Source organism: Gambusia affinis, linkage group LG01, assembly GCF_019740435.1.
Source record: "Gambusia affinis linkage group LG01, SWU_Gaff_1.0, whole genome shotgun sequence".
NCBI lineage: Eukaryota > Metazoa > Chordata > Actinopteri > Cyprinodontiformes > Poeciliidae > Gambusia > Gambusia affinis.
Genome location: NC_057868.1, coordinates 31,494,705 through 31,513,219, shown reverse-complemented (window position 1 = coordinate 31,513,219; position 18,515 = coordinate 31,494,705). Strand labels below are relative to the sequence as shown.

The following is an 18,515-nucleotide window of genomic DNA, read 5'->3' as shown; positions in this document are numbered from 1 at the left end:
AAGTACCACAGCAGTGTTTTTGAGTGCATTTTTCCTTATTTGGTGGTGAAAATTTGAGGCTCACTAACAATAATGAGGGATTAAAATGAGGGGTGGAAAATTGTGAGGGCTGCACAGTGGCGCAGTTGGTAGAGCTGTTGCCTTGCAGCAAGAAGGTCCTGGGTTCGATTCCCGGCCGGGGATCTTTCTGCATGGAGTTTGCATGTTCTCCCTGTGCATGCGTGGGTTCTCTCCGGGTTCTCCGGCTTCCTCCCACAGTCCAAAAACATGACTGTCAGGTTAATTGGTTTCTCTAAATTCTCCCTAGGTGTGAGTGTGTGTGTGCATGGTTGTTTGTCTTGTGTGTCTCTGTGTTGCCCTGCGACAGACTGGCGACCTGTCCAGGGTGTACCCCGCCTCTCGCCCGGGACGCAGCTGGAGATAGGCACCAGTAACCCTCCCGACCCCATTAGGGAAGAAGGGTGTAAAGAAAGTGGATGGATGGAAAATTGTGAATCAGAAGAGTACAATCGCATTTGCTGGTATTGATTATTTGTAATATTGTAATTTTTTGGGAATGTAAGTGGTATGAAAAATAAATGATGGAAACGTATCTCCTCTTGGTTAAATATTTGAACAATCTCAGGAAAAGTTTAATTATTTCAGACTGCCCATTGACATTTATGTATCATTTATTTTAGCTTGAGATCTCAGGCTCTGGCGTGTCAAGGTCACTTCTGACATTATTTGTTGAAAAAGATTTGCCATGTCTGTGATCGAAAGATTCATTGTTTATCTTGAGCTATGAAAAGTCCACTTCTACTAGAATTGGTTTAAACCCGAACAGATTTTTAGATCATCCAAAGCATTAAGAATTCATGAGTGTTGGCACCATACTGTTATTTCACATTGACCTATATGCAGCTCAGTTCTGGAGCCAATTCCATGAAAACATGAGATGTGCAACTATTTCTTTATCAGTCAGTTTTTCAGGATTTGTTTCAATGTATTTATTTAACATTTCTATTATATGTTTTACAGTTATTATAAACATATTCCTTGTATCCTTTTTAACCATCCTGTTGATAAATGGTGCTATATTTATGATCTTGCCTTGTCTAGGCTCTTAAGGTTGAATATGGTAAAAAAAAAATAAAAAATACAGAAAAACATGATGGCAATATTTTCTAGGCCATATTATCACCAGCTAAACTGTCATGTTCTCAAAGCGCAATGCAGTGAGCAATGTGCTTTGACATTAAACTGTAGTAAATGTTACATTAAACCTATATTCTAAATTAAACTTATGTGCAGTGATTAACATTAAAATTAAAGCTAGTGCAGGAATATGCTAAATAAAGATTGTTTGGTTTAATTCTACCAGTAGAGGGCAGTAAAACTAAATAAACCAACTCCTAGGTACTGGTACCAACATGTGAAGGCTGCTTAACGAAGGTCTGGCATTGATCAGAGATTTCTCAGTGTAGGTCGGATCTGCATTTGCTGTTAAAGGAAATCTTTACATACATTGTTCAATTTTGTACAACTGGTGGGTAACAACTTGAAAATATCACAGCAACTAAATATTGAAGAATATTAACTTAGATAAAAAAAGAAAATAATAATCTGAGACTGTCTCGTGGGTATTATAAGGGTGCTATGACTTCTCCAACGTAAACTGCAGCAACACCATGAGTGGAGCACAGGTAGAGGAGGCCTTTGAAATGGTGCTGTTTGAGGCATTGTGGCACCACGATTGTTTTTTTAATTATTATTAGTTATAAACATGGAAGTAAAACACGTATATATGCAGCGGCAAACTGTAAAGTAAAGTAAAATAGCCCAAAACAATAAACTACCCCAAAAAAAAGCAGAAAATGTAGTTGTTTATTTTCAATTTACACAATTCTCTGCTTTTACAGTAAATTATACACAATAAATCCCAAGTACAACACTCAGCAGGTTTATTTTCTGTCCAAATATGAACTGCAAGCAGGACAAGCACATCCATCAAATAGTATTGGAATCGTATGTACAGTTTTTTTAACTAGACCAATAACATGCATCAGTCGGTACAGTTTTTATTGGCCTTTCTTTACAAATGCTGACAATCTTTTAATACCACTTTCAAATAGTTTCTTTTCAGATAGGTGATGTAAACAATGTGATAGCCTCTATCTCTATGTCTAGGGCATAATTACATCAAAAAGTCTTCTTCTACATATTTAGTTTTGTTCAAAGACCATTTTAGGCTTTTTAAATGATTTAACTGTATGGCTGATTTCCAGATTGCTTGAATTACAAAAATCGACAGATTAAACATTAGAATCATGAAATAAATATGTCCTGCTTTACCAAACTTTGCTCTTTACAGAAGTACGTTTCCGTGCTTTGGGCAGCAATGTCAGGTGAACAGATTGAGGCCAGAGGTAAAAACTTGTAATCCAGTTCCATGTCTTGGTCAAAGGAAACTCCAGGGTCAGAGAGAGTATCAAGTTCAAACTTGTGCTCAGAGTCTCCCTCATCAGCGTACACGACAGGTTCATAATCACCCAACTCCATGCCTGATTCCTCCAAAGTGAGTATTTTTGTTTTCATTTGATTATGCAGTAGATCTTCCAAAACATGGTGGCTTTGGAGTATCCTAACCTATAAATTAGAAGAAAAGGATTTGAGTATGTTTTTTTGTTTAAAATAATACAATAAATGACTCATGAAATAAATTTCTGTTCATATTAACATGCAGAGGATTTAAAAATTGCATCTTCAGATTTCTGATAACATGACAATGTTCTTTGATCAAAACAAATAAGACAATTTTTTGCTGGATTTAAAATTTTAATATGTATTGCAGCACTGTTCAATTTAAATAAAAAATAATAATATTTTAGATAAAAAGACAAAAGGTACATGGTTTGAAAGGTGCTTGGTTTTATAAGTATTCACACGTTTGATTTGATTTCCTGTTTAAGCTCTTTTTGATTAGTTTTTTTAGTCTGCTTTAATAAAAATCTTTCAGCATTTCACACTTTATGCTCCCAGTCTTTCAGATCTATGCCATGCTTTTTCAGATTCAGACTGGTTGCATGTGTGTCTCTGCTTTGGCTTTCTTGATTTTCTTTTGCAGTCACTTGAATATTTATATTTGAATATTTGCCTGTATTTTGTGATTCTGAAGAATAAATTCTTCTGCCTTCCATCAGACTCTAAAATTGGGCTAACATTGACAAGGACTCTGGATTGTTCATAATTTTTCCCAGTTTTACCTAGAATTAAAAGGTAGGGTAAATCACTCTATCTATCTGATTACCCTGCCAAAAATATCAGACTGTTATACACATTCTTCCACAAGACTAGAAGAGTTTATCCTCCCTGTAATTTTATATATTTAGAGAAGCATTTTATAAAATTATGTATACTAAGTTTGAGGCACCATTGAAACCTTCACATGATAGATATCTTTGTACAATAAGATCAGTCTTAACCTTTGTAAACTCTGTGAAAACTATGGCTTTAGCTACAAGATAGAGATGACCTAATTTAATGCAAATTCTTTGAAAGGATCTTTTATTTTCAGGTTAGTCAGGTTGACTATATTTGTATCCCATAATCTCAATGAAATTGAATGTTGTGAGTGTATCAAAATATGCTTCAACAAAGATTTATTTTAACCATTCACCATACTATCAGTGCAGGCAGAATCCAAAGGTGTGCTTATTTATTAAAACAGGATGTTTCTAATATTTTTCCCTAAGAAATATTCACCAAAATAGGCATCTGAGCACTTTTTATTTCCACTGAGTTAACTAATTCTGCTTTACACTGTGGTGCATTGTAAGTATACACAACTGTACCTTTTGGTTTGCTGTCTTTATTTCTTGCTGCTGATGTCTCTTCTTCATGCCTGAAGTAGAAGATCCATGGGAAATTATCCGTTGCTCATCCATAATCTTGACAATTAGACAGAAAAACAGAAAAAAACTGAAAAATATTGTGAGCAAAATTATGTTTGCTTCAATTACTCTAAAACAAAGACAGATACCAGAAATAACAATAATAAGTAAAATGTAATCACCGTCAGAGAAGAATTTCTCTCAAGGATTGTTCCTTGCTGGCAGCTGATCCTGTTCTGATGCATTTGTGAGTTGACATCAACTAATACCTGAAAACATTTTGGGGCCAATGATTTATGGCATTTTACTCAAATGTATTTCCTGAAGTAAAACATAAAAGATATTTGATCATAAGGCTTTCAAGAAAATGCCATTGCAATACAAAAAGGAAGATGCTTTGCAAAAGTGACCATTGTCTGTCTGTCTGTCTGTCTGTCTGTCTGTCTGTCTGTCTGTCTGTCTGTCTGTCTGTCTGTCTGTCTGTCTGTCTATCTATCTATCTATCTATCTATCTATCTATCTATCTATCTATCTATCTATCTATCTATCTATCTATCTATCTATCTATCTATCTATCTATCTATCTATCTATCTATCTATCTATCTATCTATCTATCTATCTATCTATCTATCTATCTATCTATCTATCTATCTATCTATCTATCTATCTATCTATCTATCTATCGTTTCCACTATACATGATTAAAATGGGATTCATTAGGTTACATAGCATTAAAACTGTTGGCAGTACCTACCGGCATCACTATCAATGGCTTGCCTTGAGATATCTGCTTCTTTTGTCCATGAGCAATGTGGTCCAGTTTTCCTAAAGGCAACTTAAGCACATACAATGTTTTCCGTTTTACAGTAAAATCTTCACTCTTCGGTAAATTATATTTCAACAAACAAGTAGCGATAACTTCAAGTTAGGAATTTTACTTTGCAATCAGATCCAGGTCCCTCTGTGTTACTCATCATTAAATATTGCCCTGAAATGTCACCTGGGAATGGTATCCTCTCAGGCTTACACGACATCCGAAAAGTTAAAAGCAGAAAGCCTAGTGTGAAGATCAGACACAACATGAATATAATATTGTTTTCAGTTCATGAGGATTCTGTTGACATTGATGACTTAGATTTAGTCATACCTATGAACAGTATAATGCTTAAAAATAAAATCCCCAGAGCTCCTGGTCCGAGTCTGGATCCAGTATCTTTCTGGAGTCTGCAGTCTGGGTTAGTTGTCTTGGAGCATTTGCACACACTAACTGACAAGCTATGGACAGCTGTTTTTCCTTGGAGATCTGACACTTGTAGCTGCAACTCATAATGTCCGAAAATCCTAATTGTTTGGGAAGCATTGTGTTCATTCACAAGCTTGAAGGAATAGCCTAAAAATAATAATAAAAAAACATAGCTGGTTACATGACCCATTTTATTCCTGTTGATCTGAAGGTGTTTTTTCCGGGGCAGAGCTCACCTGTTTCAGGATCAATCCTCCACTTGTCCTTAACATCTCCAAGAAGCTTGAACGAGAAAGGCCCACTGTATGGTTCTGTATCTGGATCTAAAGCTGTGACACTGACCGACGAAATTTTATCTCTTTGGCACATATCAATAATGCTTTTGTCCAAGGATGGAGCATTGTCGTTTACATCGATAATATTGATGCTGAGTGTTGCTGTGCCAGTCTGGGACGGTTCACCTTGAACAAAAAAAAAATGCATTTTACATTATTAGTAAATATTGCCAGTGGGGTTTAACATTAAGAAGTATTAATAATTTTTCTGGTCATACCATTGTCAGTGGCATATATTTTGATGACATACAGTCCATCTTTAACAAACTGTGACTCTCGGTCTAAACTCTTTGATGTGGTTATTTTTCCTGAGTTGGAGTCCACTGTAACAAAACCAGCTGGATCTTCTCCAATCATGTATCTGGAACATATAAAAGATATTTTTTTATGGCTATGCTAGACTTAAAAACAATGTTGTACTCTTTAAATACAGCCATGTAATGGCATCTTTATTTACCGGATTTGATTTGCACCATTAACATCAGGGTCTTTAGCAAATGAAGCCTAGGCGAAAATTCAAGCTGGGAGACAAAACACAGCTGTCCCACATCAGACACTCACCACGCCCCCGCTGCAGCCAATCGGGACAGGTGCGCCGCACCGCTTCAATGTCGTCGTTCATCCCTTCAAAGGACAAGCTTTCCCGGATCTTCTCGCTCGTCAGCCGTGCTTCAATTCCACGTATGCGCTTTCCAACCTCTCCCACATTCAGTCAGCTAGTCAGCTGCCTCCCGTCCGCCAGCAATACCGGTCCTTCAGTCCCTAATTCAGCTCGCAGAAGCACCTTCCGATCATCTTCGCCCTCTTTCAGAACCAGGTACAGGGAGTGTCCCTCACCTGCCGGCTGCGCTCCTGTCGACTCCCAGTCATTCCTCACCGATCTAACCACCCCATCAAGCCTGCATTCGGCCTCCATTGATGTCTTTCCCTCATTGATGACGCAGGCGTCCTCTGGCATCCGCCTGGTTCCCCGCTCCGGCTCACCATCGTCAGCTGCTACGCCTCACTGGTGCTGTCAACCTGCAGCCAAGCGCTGGTTGTCTCCACGATTCGCCGTGGCTCCATTGACGCACGTCGGCTCTTCCTCCTCGTCCCATCATGGACTCGATCCGTTGCCCCATCTTCTCTACCAGTCCACCTCCAGGAGAAAACCGAAATCAGACCGCTACGCTCACCTCCGCGTATCTCAGCTCGCAGCTGACTCTTCAGCCCCATCAACCGGGAACTTCGTTTACGCCCATCGGGCGTCGTCTAGGTAAGACGTACCCACTCCTGATTCGTTCATTTGATATGCATCATGTCACCGTCAGCGCACCAGTACCTTTAATTCAGTTTATCTCGCCTCCTATTGCTGGTCAGTCGGCATCTTCAGGGTCTCGAGTAGCTCAATTTGTTAGAAGAGCCGGGGTTCTCACGGCCCCGCCATTTAATGGCGGACGCTTTTCAATCAACCTCATTCCGTTATTTCCCCGCTCAGGCCGCCGTAGCCCTCTCTTTCCTCTGTTGCTTAGCTCGCTCCAAATTCTGTCAGAAGTCCCAGTTTGTATCTCAGCACATTCTGCCCTCCAGCCCAGCTGCGCTGGTCTCCTAATCACAGCACCATATTTCTTTAAGCTTTTTCACTAATAGAGAGGATTCTCTTAAAGCTACACATGAAACGCACCTGAAAACAAACGAGTTTGGTGCAATCTTTTATTTACAAATTCCTCTTTTATTGGAGGGAAAAAAAAAAAAAAAAAAAAAAAAAAAAAAAAAAAACCACACGTTGGACCTGCCGCTCTCGTCTAGTTTCACACTCCTTTTATCAGGGTCAAAGGAGACGTGCTTGCCCGTCTTTCATCCACGTAGTTCCAGTCGCCTGTGTAACTGGGTTTATATTGTTAGTTATATATTTCCACAAAATGTTTTCTTTAATTTATTTGTCCTCTTATATTTGTCTATTCTTGTGTTCCTCTGTGTCTGCTATTAGGGGTTTGGCCCTCCAGCTCCGCCCTTCTTTCTTCTTCTTTTGTTCAGGGTCCTCCAGGACCATTATATATACTCAGTTATTAATTTCCTCTTCCCTTTTGCTACTTGTTCCACTGGGGAGGCAAGTTTTATAATCCGTTGTATTCCTTTCATTTACATTGTTCGAATGTTTATTTTTCCGCCTGTATTAATGATGGCTATTTTCAGTTTAGTTGCTATTACGCCTTTATAACATTTGATGCATGTTAATACTGTTATTTTGTACAGATCGGGCTGGCGAACTAGAGCACATGCTATGTGCTAATGCTAATGTCTCCCGATTGACAGGTATGTTAGCGCGCCCTTTTGTTACTTGTTCCACTGGGGAGAGATTGGGCTGGCGAACTAGAGCACATGCTATGTGCTAATGCTAATGTCTCCCGATTGACAGGATAAATAAACGGAGACCGCCTCCAAACCCTGATTCGGAGTTTTGTGGTTTGTCTGATTACCACACAAAACGCAGAAGTGCACCGGTCACACCTGTCAACCTCAACCTCTAACAGTCAGTTTTCACCTGCACAGCAATCCGAACTTCACGGCGTCCTCTTTCAAGTCATTCACACGTGGCAATACCACCGACGGCTTCCTTTCCTCCTCATTCAATGGTTCCGACTCCTTTCAAGGAGGCACTCATGCAGCGAATAAGCAGGCATGCGCTCTAAGAGGTCCGTGCCATCTGCACAGTCGCCAGTCCAACAAACGCGTCAGGATACGACTAGCCAGCGTTTTGATAAATGCACGATCTCTCATGTTTGTCACAATTGCTACGTAATCTCTGCTGGAGCTATTCGCAGTGAACCACAAAGCGCACTCGCATAAACAAGCGTCGTCCTTGATAGCCTGACGGCTTATCACCAAGTCTAACCATCGTGTGGAGGCCAAGTTAATGTAGAAAATATTCAGTTACTGTAAAAAACTTATTCGTTTAATTAGTAATTTAATAAGAGAATTTGTTGAGGTTTAGGAAGTATTATTATATTGCATGTAGCTAAATTCATAGTGTTTTAAGTGTTTTATTTTAAGTTTGTATGCCTTATAACTTCATTGGCCACTTTGCAATTTATGCAAAAGAGGCGAGGAGCCTGGTGTTAACGGAAGGGAAGAGAGGGAAAAAGGCGAGGTCGCTGCAGTGAGAATTGTCAGAGCCACACAGTTTCAACCGTAGTTTGTATTATGGAGGTTATTTAAGATTTGACTGCTCATGTAAAGGATAACACAAGAAACTGTGGAATAAATCTTTTTGTTTTACATCTTTACATCGGAGCGCTGTGGAAGTTTTTGTTTTTCCTCCTCAAACACACGAGTGAAATCAGCGAAATTAACCTTGTGGCAACACACGTCGCCTGCGATAAAGCTTACAAAGATCTAACTTCCCTGGCATGTGGCCGTTTACCTAAAACCGTTATCGTTTGTCCCTCCCTGTCGGTTGCAAACGTAACCCAGGCTTTCCCTCTTCAAACCTGCAGCTGGTGGAGACACCCTACGGGCTCTGCGTTGTGTCATGTTGTATGTGTGAAGGTAGGATGTGTTCCTTACAGAAGAGTAATCAGGCGCAGGGCTGTTCGTCGTGGGGAGACAACGCAGCTTACGGCCATCAAGTCTCACAGACTGAAGGTCCCTGTCCACGCGGCTCGCGCCTAACAAGTCTATCAGACTGCAGGCCCCCGCAAAGCGGCTCGCGCCTAACAAGTCTATCAGACTGCAGGCCCCCGCAAAGCGGCTCGCGCCCAACAAGTCTCGCAGACTGCACACCCCACCACGCGGCTCGCATTCAGCCAACGTTATTCTCTCGACCGACTCGCTTCAGGTCTTCACGGACGCCGCCCCATCCTCTGGTTTTGGGGGCTTTAAAAGGTAAATGGTTGCTGGAAAGTTGCCTTCCTATTTTCCTCAGTCCGAATCCTCTACATTTTATGAAATATTTCCCTTTGCCGTAGCTTGCCGCCTCTGGGGCCATCCTCGGAGCAGAATGCGTTTATAGCGCGCTGCGATAATATTACCATGGTCCAAGCATTAATAAAGGCCGCCCATCCGTTAGCTCCATTATGCCTTTCATTCGCCGCTGCACATGGCAAGCTGTCAACAACATTTCATCATCTCAGCTCAGCACGTTTCCGGTTATTACAATGCTATCGCCGACTCTCCGTCCCGTTCTAAGTTTCAGGTTTCGCTGTCCATGTCTTGCTGCCGACGCTCAACCCGAGCTAACGCAAACCTTCGAAGATCTGACGCTTTATAAATGGCTCTTTCCACTCCCTCTCGCGTTCATCACGCCACTACATAAAGTCGGGCTCCGCCCCATCTACCCTCTTCACATACTCTCGCCTGGCAAACCTTCACCAAGTTCTGCTCTGCTATCAATTCTCCCCTTTACCCTGGTAGTATATCCACAGTTCTCGCTTTCATCACCTACTGTTTCGACCACCGTCGATTATACTGTCCTACATCCGCAGTCCGTTCCACGGGCATCAGTTTTCACGTGAAGCTACAGAAACCTAGTTAATCACCTAGCCTCTTCTCGAACTCTGCTGCGAAGCTCCTTCTCAAAGGGATTGCTAAGCACAGCCCCTCTATTCCCGATAGCAGAGACTGATCACACTCCTACTACCTAGGAGTCTCATCACTGCGCTCCGTCCAGAGCTTTCTCCTCCTACACCTAAGCGCTCCTCCATGCGCTTTCCTGCTAGCCTTCCATGGATTTCTTGGGCTGAGTGAGTTTACGTCTGCATCGGAAGTATTCAGTTTGTCATGAGATTTATCTATATCTGATCTAAAATTCTTCGTGGACCACTACAATCCTTCACATCAAACACACCAAAACGAAAGGTTGTGTACTATTGCTATCGCACGCATGATCGGTCCGTTCTGTCCTTTTTGCTCAAATTCACATGTAAAGACATCAACTCTGCCACGAATCCAAATCTCTGTTTCTCACACCTGAATGCTTCGCCGTGACTGCTAACTGGTTCACTCACCACCTCAGACTGACGTTAGCAGCTTGCGGTCTTCCACCTAGTCACTTTTCAGGCCATTCTTTAGAATAGGCGCCGCTACATCTACTGCCGTTCAAGGCGTCCCTTTAGCTTCTCTCCTTCAGCTCGGACGCTTGGCGTCCTCAGCCTTCTCATCTTACATCAGACCCGATCTCTCAATCCTACTCAAAGCTCAACGTTCCATAACTGCAGGTGAGCATCTCGTCATATCTGGTGGTGGAGCGTTCTCCCATTTCTAACATCTCATTCTGCTAGGAGATCCGGCCGGACCATCGGTCCTCAGCCCTCGGCTCGACAGCAGCCATTCCATCCTCCACAGGTCACCAAGCGGCACGCGCCTAACAAGTCTATCAGACTGCAGGCCCCCGCCAACGCGGCACGCGCCTAACAAGTCTATCAGACTGCAGGCCCCCGCCAACGCGGCACGCGCCTAACAAGTCTATCAGACTGCAGGCCCCCGCCAACGCGGCACGCGCCTAACAAGTCTATCAGACTGCAGGCCCCCGCCAACGCGGCACGCGCCTAACAAGTCTATCAGACTGCAGGCCCCCGCCAACGTAGCTGTGCCTAACAAGTCTTGCAGACTGCAGGCCAGCTAGGCCTCAACCCGGCACCCTCTTTTGGGGGGAAGACTACCCTGAGCTAAACCTGGACCGATCACCTGCCTGGTGATCCTCAGCTCACAAGTCTTCCGCCGGGTTCGAGCGCCAAAAATTTCGGATCATTAAATCCTCTAACTGTTTCTCTTTCTCTGTGTGAGTCTATCCAGATTGAAATGAAGCCTAGGCGAAAATTCAAGCTGGGAGACAAAACACAGCTGTCCCACATCAGACACTCACCACGCCCCCGCTGCAGCCAATCGGGACAGGTGCGCCGCACCGCTTCAGCCAATCGTCGTTCACGGATCCCTTCAAAGGACAAGCTTTCCGGATCTTCTTCTCGTGCTTCAACCCACCTCCTCCCCATCTCCACCATCATCCCAGGGACATCTTCCTAGCTCCCTCTCTGCTCCTTCGTTCAAGGCTCCGTTCCACCACCAGTATTCGGACCGGGGGGAAGACTACCCTGAGCTAAACCTGGACCGATCACCTGCCTGGTGATCCACAGCTCACAAGTCTTCCGCCGGGTTCGAGCGCCAAAAATTTCGGATCATTAAATCCTCTAACTGTTTCTCTTTCTCTGTGTGAGTCTATCCAGATTGAATTAGTATCCCCAAATAGTAACCCAATGCAACATCCTCAAATACGGTAACCGTTTTGTTTGATGGATCAAAGACAGGGGGTTCATTGACATCCTCTACGTTCACTGTCAGGTGATAGGTGGACAAACGCTTTTCTTTTGTTCCAGTTACACCTTGTGCGTTACTGAAAGTGCTACCATTGACAGTCTTAATTTCCCAAAAACCAGCAGTATTGCGGTTTATGACTTTGCAAGTAAAGTAGGGAATCTCATTCTCTGAAGAGATGATGATGTTCTTCAAAGAATCTTCCTCATAGTCGAGAGTCTGTAAAAGGAATAAGAATTCAAAGGTCATCTTCTGACAACAGCTTAGTAAAAGTGTGTTTACATTTGGATGTAAAAAAAAAATACAGTGAAAATGTTTCGAACATTTTGATTTGTCTTATTTTGAGCTGTGGATTGAAATTGAAATTGATCAACTTTTGTATTAATTGATATAAAATTCAAATGTGAGGGCGTGCAGGGGGTTAGCACGCCCCAAGTTTAGAGGCCCTAGTCCTCGATGCGGACGTTATAGGTTCGACTCTCGCTCCCAACAACCCTTGTTGCATGTCTTCCCCTTCTCCTCAACCTTTTTCCTGTCTGCCTATTGTCGCAAAAATACGAGCCAGTAGCGCCGCAAAAACTCTTCAGAGAACCCCCCCTCAAATTTGGCTTTTATGAATATTAGCTATTTTATTTTGTTTGTTTATTACGAAAAAACTGTTATCCCCACTAACAAAATGGGATAATATTTATAAATAAAATTTTAGCATAACAATTTTTAGACATTAGCTGCAGTATGCAACTTAAAGGCCAATCACAGCCAGGAGGATGGTTTTTAGTGCTGTCAATCAACCTCTTGAATCCGTTTCTAAATGTGTTAATGGTGGAGAAACAACTCATCGTTACAAGAAAACTGTTTATCCAAAGTTATAGATGGCCTTAGCATTCACAACAGGTTCTGCTGATAGCAGCTTGTACATGGGCATGATTGAAAGCGCAAAGACCCATATTCTCTCTCTGATTGGTTGTTTCTATTTAGCATTGGGAAAACTGGTAGAGAACAGAGGAGCTTGGTTTTTTTCACCGATTATCTGTCTCATACTGTACTGTCACAACATAGTGACAGTTTCAACAAATACATAAAAAAATATTTCTTATAAAAGTTACATACTGCAGCTTTCATGTACACTAGAACACAAAGGCTGCTTTAGGCATTTTGAATGCCTAAAGCATTCAAAATGTCTAAAGCATTCAAAATGTCAAAATGAAATTTAACTTTAAATAAAAAAAAGTGCCTAATTCTGCTTTCAATATCCTATTCTGATGAGCATTTATTCTTTCATGGCCTTTGATGGCTAAGACAAATATTTTCTAATTGAAGCACAATACAGTATTTGACATGCACAATGGAGACCTGTCAAAAATGCATCTTCATTCCTACGTCTGGAAGATAGAGAAAGAACTGGTCTAAACCTTTGAATCAAACAGGCTAAGTGTGAAGATAGGAAGATTCTTGAGCCAAATGAAGGCCCTTGCAGATGTGAAATCCAAAAGCTATAATAACTATACAGCTATAATGCCAAATAACTATAAGATATCTTAAGGAAAGGGCTTATTGGACAAAAAAACGCATTCATGGACGTTGAAAATATTTCTTATGTCTTTGTTGCTTTGTATGTTGATCATCAATCAAGATGCGACAGGCAGCGTATGCTCGGCATTAGTCATCAGTCCCTTGAGAAAAGTATATATTTTTCAAATGTGCACTGAATGAGAAGTGTGAAGGAGCTTTTGCATGCTACCTTTTGCACATAGAGTAGACCTTCGTTTGTCTCAGGATCAGTATCAATTCTGAAGTTGTTGTTTGTATCTCCTTGGATTTTATATTTTGCTTTCCAGGCCTTTGTACCTCTGGTGTCTTCATCTGTAACTTGTAGACGTGAAATGAGAACACCTTGCAGTCCTTCTTTTACACTTGCTTCGCCCTGTGGAGTAAAACAATGTTAAATATGGTGTATTAGATCATTTTAAATGTTGCAACTAAATTTGTAGCTGAAATTTTTACATACTCACTTTTTGCTTTGTGAAAACTGGAAGATGTCTGTTTCCGTCCTCTATATTGATTATCACTGTTGTAAAACTGGAGAGTGGTTTCGGTTGTCCATGGTCTGTAGCTTTCACAATAAGGGTGTATTTCTGTGCCGTCTAAAGAGTAAACAAAAAATTCAGTTTTAAAGTGTGAAGATTTGTGGCTTTTCTGGTAGAACAAAATGTCTTGTGCTGTTTTCTAGAAGTAGGTTTTAAGTGAAATTCTAAGTTTGAATGGATGTGCATTATACTGACTGCTATCAATCAGTATACACTCGTGAACAAACATTTAAAAATGCTCCTAAAAATCATGAAAATTCAATTCAAGGATTTGAACTTAATTCTTCCAGTGTGTAACTCTATTCTGTTCTGTAACTGTCTTATGATTACTCTCACCTCGTGGTCCAGACACCCCTTGAATGAAATGGTCCCATTTCCAGAATCAGGCTCCTCATTTATAATGAATTCAAAGTTCTGTGGAGTCGGACTCACTGACCCTATACTGAAACGAAATTTCCTGTTCTCCTCGGTACTGTCATGATCTGTTGCTGTAACATTGATCAACTCAGTACCTGGCAAATAGCATGAGATGAGATCTGTTATAATTCACTGTCGATATCTATTAAAAATAAATGTTGTTTCTTTCAGTAATGTAATAAAGTCCACAAAGTGAGAATCTTACCTTGTGATGGTGTCTCTTCTATGGTGACCTCATACATGTGATTGTTAAATTTTGGTTCGTTGTCATTCGTGTCAGTAATATCAATATTTATTCCCATTTCTTTATTTATATCACCCTTTACTTTTTTAAATGCCTGAAATATCAGCTGAGACAAAGTACATTTCATGGTCAAAAGCACTTTTATAACTAAAGCACACAAATATGTACTGTTAAACTTTGAACAGTACATTGCTCAAATGTGTGTTTTTTACTGATCACCTTAAAATGATCGTGTTTCTCACGGTCCACAGGCTGCATGACCCAGATCTTTGCTGTCTTGTTGTCAATTTTGAATAAATTCAGAGGTTCCTTGTCAACACCTGGCCCATGTATTTCAGTAAGTCTTATATCTGTTGCAATATTAATCTGGATTGCAAGAAACACAATTAGCAGTTTTTACAGTGATCCTCCATCTTAACATTTAAATGTTTATCTCCATCAGCACTCACCCTGCCCAAATACAATGGAAAAGGTCCATTATAGCCTTCATCAAAAGTAAAGGTTTCTATTATCCAGTTCCTCTTTTGGCGCAGCAGTATGTCTGATACTGACAGCTGAATTCCAAGACACTGTGCATATCGCATAAACTTATGTAACTTTGGTAAAATATTTTCTAATAATTTCAGACAAATTAACCGAACAATACAATTATTATCAAGCCATACAGAGAATTACCTTACAAGAAAACTTGTTCATAAATGGTGGTGACACCTCAGTTAAAAAAACAGAAGCCCTTAGCACTTACCAGGATAAAGAAAAGGCAGAATGTTTTCATTTCCATATAATTTCAAACAATATGCTGTCAGTCCTGCACACACCAGCCTGTCTTTGAATATGTTTATTGACAGTGTTGGACCTTGATGTGAGCTTTAAGATTATGACATGTTGAGTGGGTGGGAATATTAGATCATTGCAAAAATGATGACTAAGATAAGTTACAAAGAAACGTTGAAACTGGGTGTGTGTGTTTTTGTTGTGCATACTCTGAAGAACTATGAACCCATTATTTTCCTTCAAAATTACGTTGGTTTTGTAATGTTCTTAATGTCTATCATTGGGTCATTGCGTTGATATCTGAGTGCTAGTCACATTGGTCTGTTAGACGTGGTGCACATGTCGATTGAATTTCTAATATCTACTAAGTTCCAGGCAGTCGGGCTTAACTGGCAGTCAGATTGTGACCACCAGTTACAATCTGACTGATTGTACCAGGTCATTGTGCTTCATTGCCATCTTTTGGCATCAATACAAAATACAGATGTAAAATATTATGTCAAGAACGTCATCATTGTCAATAATTTGTATCACTGATGCAGTTGATAAACACAAATTTTGTATATATTTATTTGATCAACTTTTCAAAGATGTTTCAGTAATAACACAAGCCTTGACATGTTTATGCCGATATGCAGAAATACTGACAGGATACACCTAAGAAGATTAATTAAATTAAATTCAATTAAATTCAATTCAATTCAATTCAATTCAAATCAATTCAATTCAATTCAATCCAATTCAATTCAATTCAATTCAATTCAATTCAATAATTCTACAAATCTTTACAAGGAAACTGAACATATAGATTTTGCTGTCTAGGTTATTATTTATCATAAATTACAAAACTTATAAATTACAGTTTGCCCTATTTTAAATGTCCCATTTTAAAACCATTTAATAACCATTATGACTTTGTACCATTTACCATTTGTACCAAACCATTTATATAACTTCTAATAAAATGTTGTTAGGAGAATCAAGTATTTTCAGCTTTTTTTAATAGTGACAACAGTTTCCTGTGCCAACACACCTTTTAGACATTGATGACAAATGTATCTATTCACATGGAGAAAAAACAAAAAAAAAAGGTGTTAAAAAAACAGCACCCTACTTTGGAAATGTCTTCTTTAACAATCATATTAAACAAAAGATGGTTTCGCAGGGAGTACTGGTAGGTGGGGATTGTGACTCAGACAGCCAGTTGGAAGTTTGTTTCTGCCCTATGTAGGGGTGAACGGCTGTGTGTAATGTTGAAATAATAATGTTCTGTTCTCCAAAGTGCACACAAGTCCAATCAAGCACTCGGTAAAGAGCTTTTCAAAATATTTAGTGAATGCTATCTAATCTCAACATTTTTAGTTTTCAGAGAAAGTGCATCCTCTGTTGGCGTTCTCTAAATGTATTTTATGCACAATAATTAAAAAACACAGTTTATTGTCTATTTCAACTGTTAGATATTTGTAGATTTTGACCTGCTCTTCATGTTCACCATTAATTTTAAATGGGGAGACAAATGTTCCTATATTAGTAAAGTTTATGAACATTTCTTGTTTTCTTAGCATTGAACTGATAAAAGGTAGTTGGAGGATCATAACGAGGGCTGGCTCAATGTTGCATGGGGCTTTAAGCAGAATTTGATTTATAGGTTCCTCTTCCTGTAAAGAACTTCAGCACTAACAACATTCAAGGCAGCAAGCAGCACCATAACGTTTGAGAAAAGTAGATTACTTGGGCACCCGACTGTTTAATGAAACTCAGTCATTGACTTTGCAGCTACCTTTTATGCTGACTAAGCTTGTCGTTACAGTGGAAATGTACAACTCTTATTTTAATAGTACAAATGGCAGAAATGGTAAATGTCCTGTACTTGTGTAGAGCTTTTTGAAATCCACAGGGCCCAAAAAACAATTTAGATTTGCATTTGATGGTGGCAAGCTACAGGAGAGTAGCCACAGCTGCCCTTGCTACCATCACCTACTTTGTTGGTATGAATGTCCATCTTCTACAGTCAGTTGCTTTCTATAAATCTTACAGAACCATAACTTCATGTAAGTTATTGCATTGTTGACCTGTTGTTAGGTTCTTTTTTATATAAAAAGCTGCACTTTTACTGATTATCTTACCTTTAACATTCTATCAAAGTTCCAGTTAGTTTAATCACTTATTTCACATGACTATACCTCCCCAGAAAGTCAAAACACAGAGTGTCATCAAAGGCTACCCTCAATGCTACACTTTCTTTAGTAACCTGTTACTGGCAGTGGTGATGAAATAATTTCTGAAGAAAAAGATTGTACGTAACAAGACAACACCTTGCCTGGGAAATATAAAACAAACCAACCACCCAGTTTAGCAAACAGCAAACTGGTTTTGCAGATAAGAGTATGTCACTTTGAATTAAAATCATTTTTTTGCAATTGTCAATTCATTCGAAATGTTGGTATTTAGATTAGTCATGCTTTTCTAAAGAAATTCGCAAACTAAATTTTTGATTTAGCCCACATAATTTGTTTGCAATTCAACAAATACACAGTTTTTCATTATTACTTTTATATTTACAAACAACTTCCTGATGTGGTTGTAAATACAGAGAATAATTAAAAAAACCCACAAATGTACAACAGGAGCTTAGATGAAAGAAATTCACACCAAGGAGTTAAATGAATATGAATTAAAAAGCTGGATAAAGAAGTTAAAAAAACTGTAAATAAATAGTTACAATAGTTAATAAAAATACTTATAGCTGACATTTGGCCTTAAATCAACATAGACATGAGCATACTTAATAGAAGCAAAAGCATTGAATAACTTTGGAATAGGAATCAAAAACATCAGTCAACTACTTCCTAATTATGAAACAAACACTTCTAATAGAATCAGAGATGTTTGCATCATTGCTGAACATGGGCATGCTGAATGTTTTGAAATAAACAATCACTTCACGTAGGAAGTTAAAATTCCTGCAAGCAAAAGGTGTGGTACAATTCCAAAAGTTAACTTGATGATGTGCTTGTTTTTGACAAATTAGCATTTACAGTATTTTCCTTTAGGCAACTAGAAGCAAGTAACCAACAATGTCATGAATGAAGTCTTACTTTTGCCATTCATAAATACTGCTGCCTCATTCTACTGATAGTTGAGATAGTGATCCTGTTTCTTCTCATGATGAATTGTCTGATAAGAAAGAACAGGTGACAAGAAAAGGGAATGATTTGAGCAAAAAAAAAGCAGAAAAGCACGCTAACCCCAAA

The 18,515-nt window shown here is 39.6% G+C and overlaps 1 protein-coding gene across 1 annotated transcript; it reads right to left on the bottom strand.

Moving 5' to 3' along the window:
• Positions 1-4,976: 4,976 nt before the first annotated feature.
• Positions 4,977-15,720, bottom strand: LOC122829629 (cadherin-like protein 26). The gene is made up of 13 exons (XM_044114404.1): positions 15,697-15,720; positions 14,707-14,853; positions 14,449-14,593; positions 14,163-14,338; positions 13,752-13,883; positions 13,481-13,663; positions 11,701-11,958; positions 6,525-6,702; positions 6,200-6,444; positions 5,909-5,955; positions 5,670-5,812; positions 5,353-5,577; positions 4,977-5,263 (listed from the first exon to the last, which is right to left on the bottom strand). The coding sequence occupies exons 1-13, from the start codon at positions 15,718-15,720 to the stop codon at positions 4,977-4,979; spliced, it is 2,190 nt and encodes a 729-aa protein (XP_043970339.1).
• Between the last annotated feature and the right edge of the window lie 2,795 nt (positions 15,721-18,515).

Excerpts from the sequence above, each read along its gene's own strand:
- LOC122829629 (XM_044114404.1), bottom strand. The coding sequence starts at position 15,720 with ATGGCAATGAAGCACAATGACCTG. Across the intron at positions 14,594-14,706 it reads AGAAACACGATCATTTTAAG|CTGATATTTCAGGCATTTAA; the intron begins GTGATCAGTAAA and ends ACTTTGTCTCAG. Across the intron at positions 13,664-13,751 it reads CAGTTTTCACAAAGCAAAAA|GGCGAAGCAAGTGTAAAAGA; the intron begins GTGAGTATGTAA and ends TTTACTCCACAG.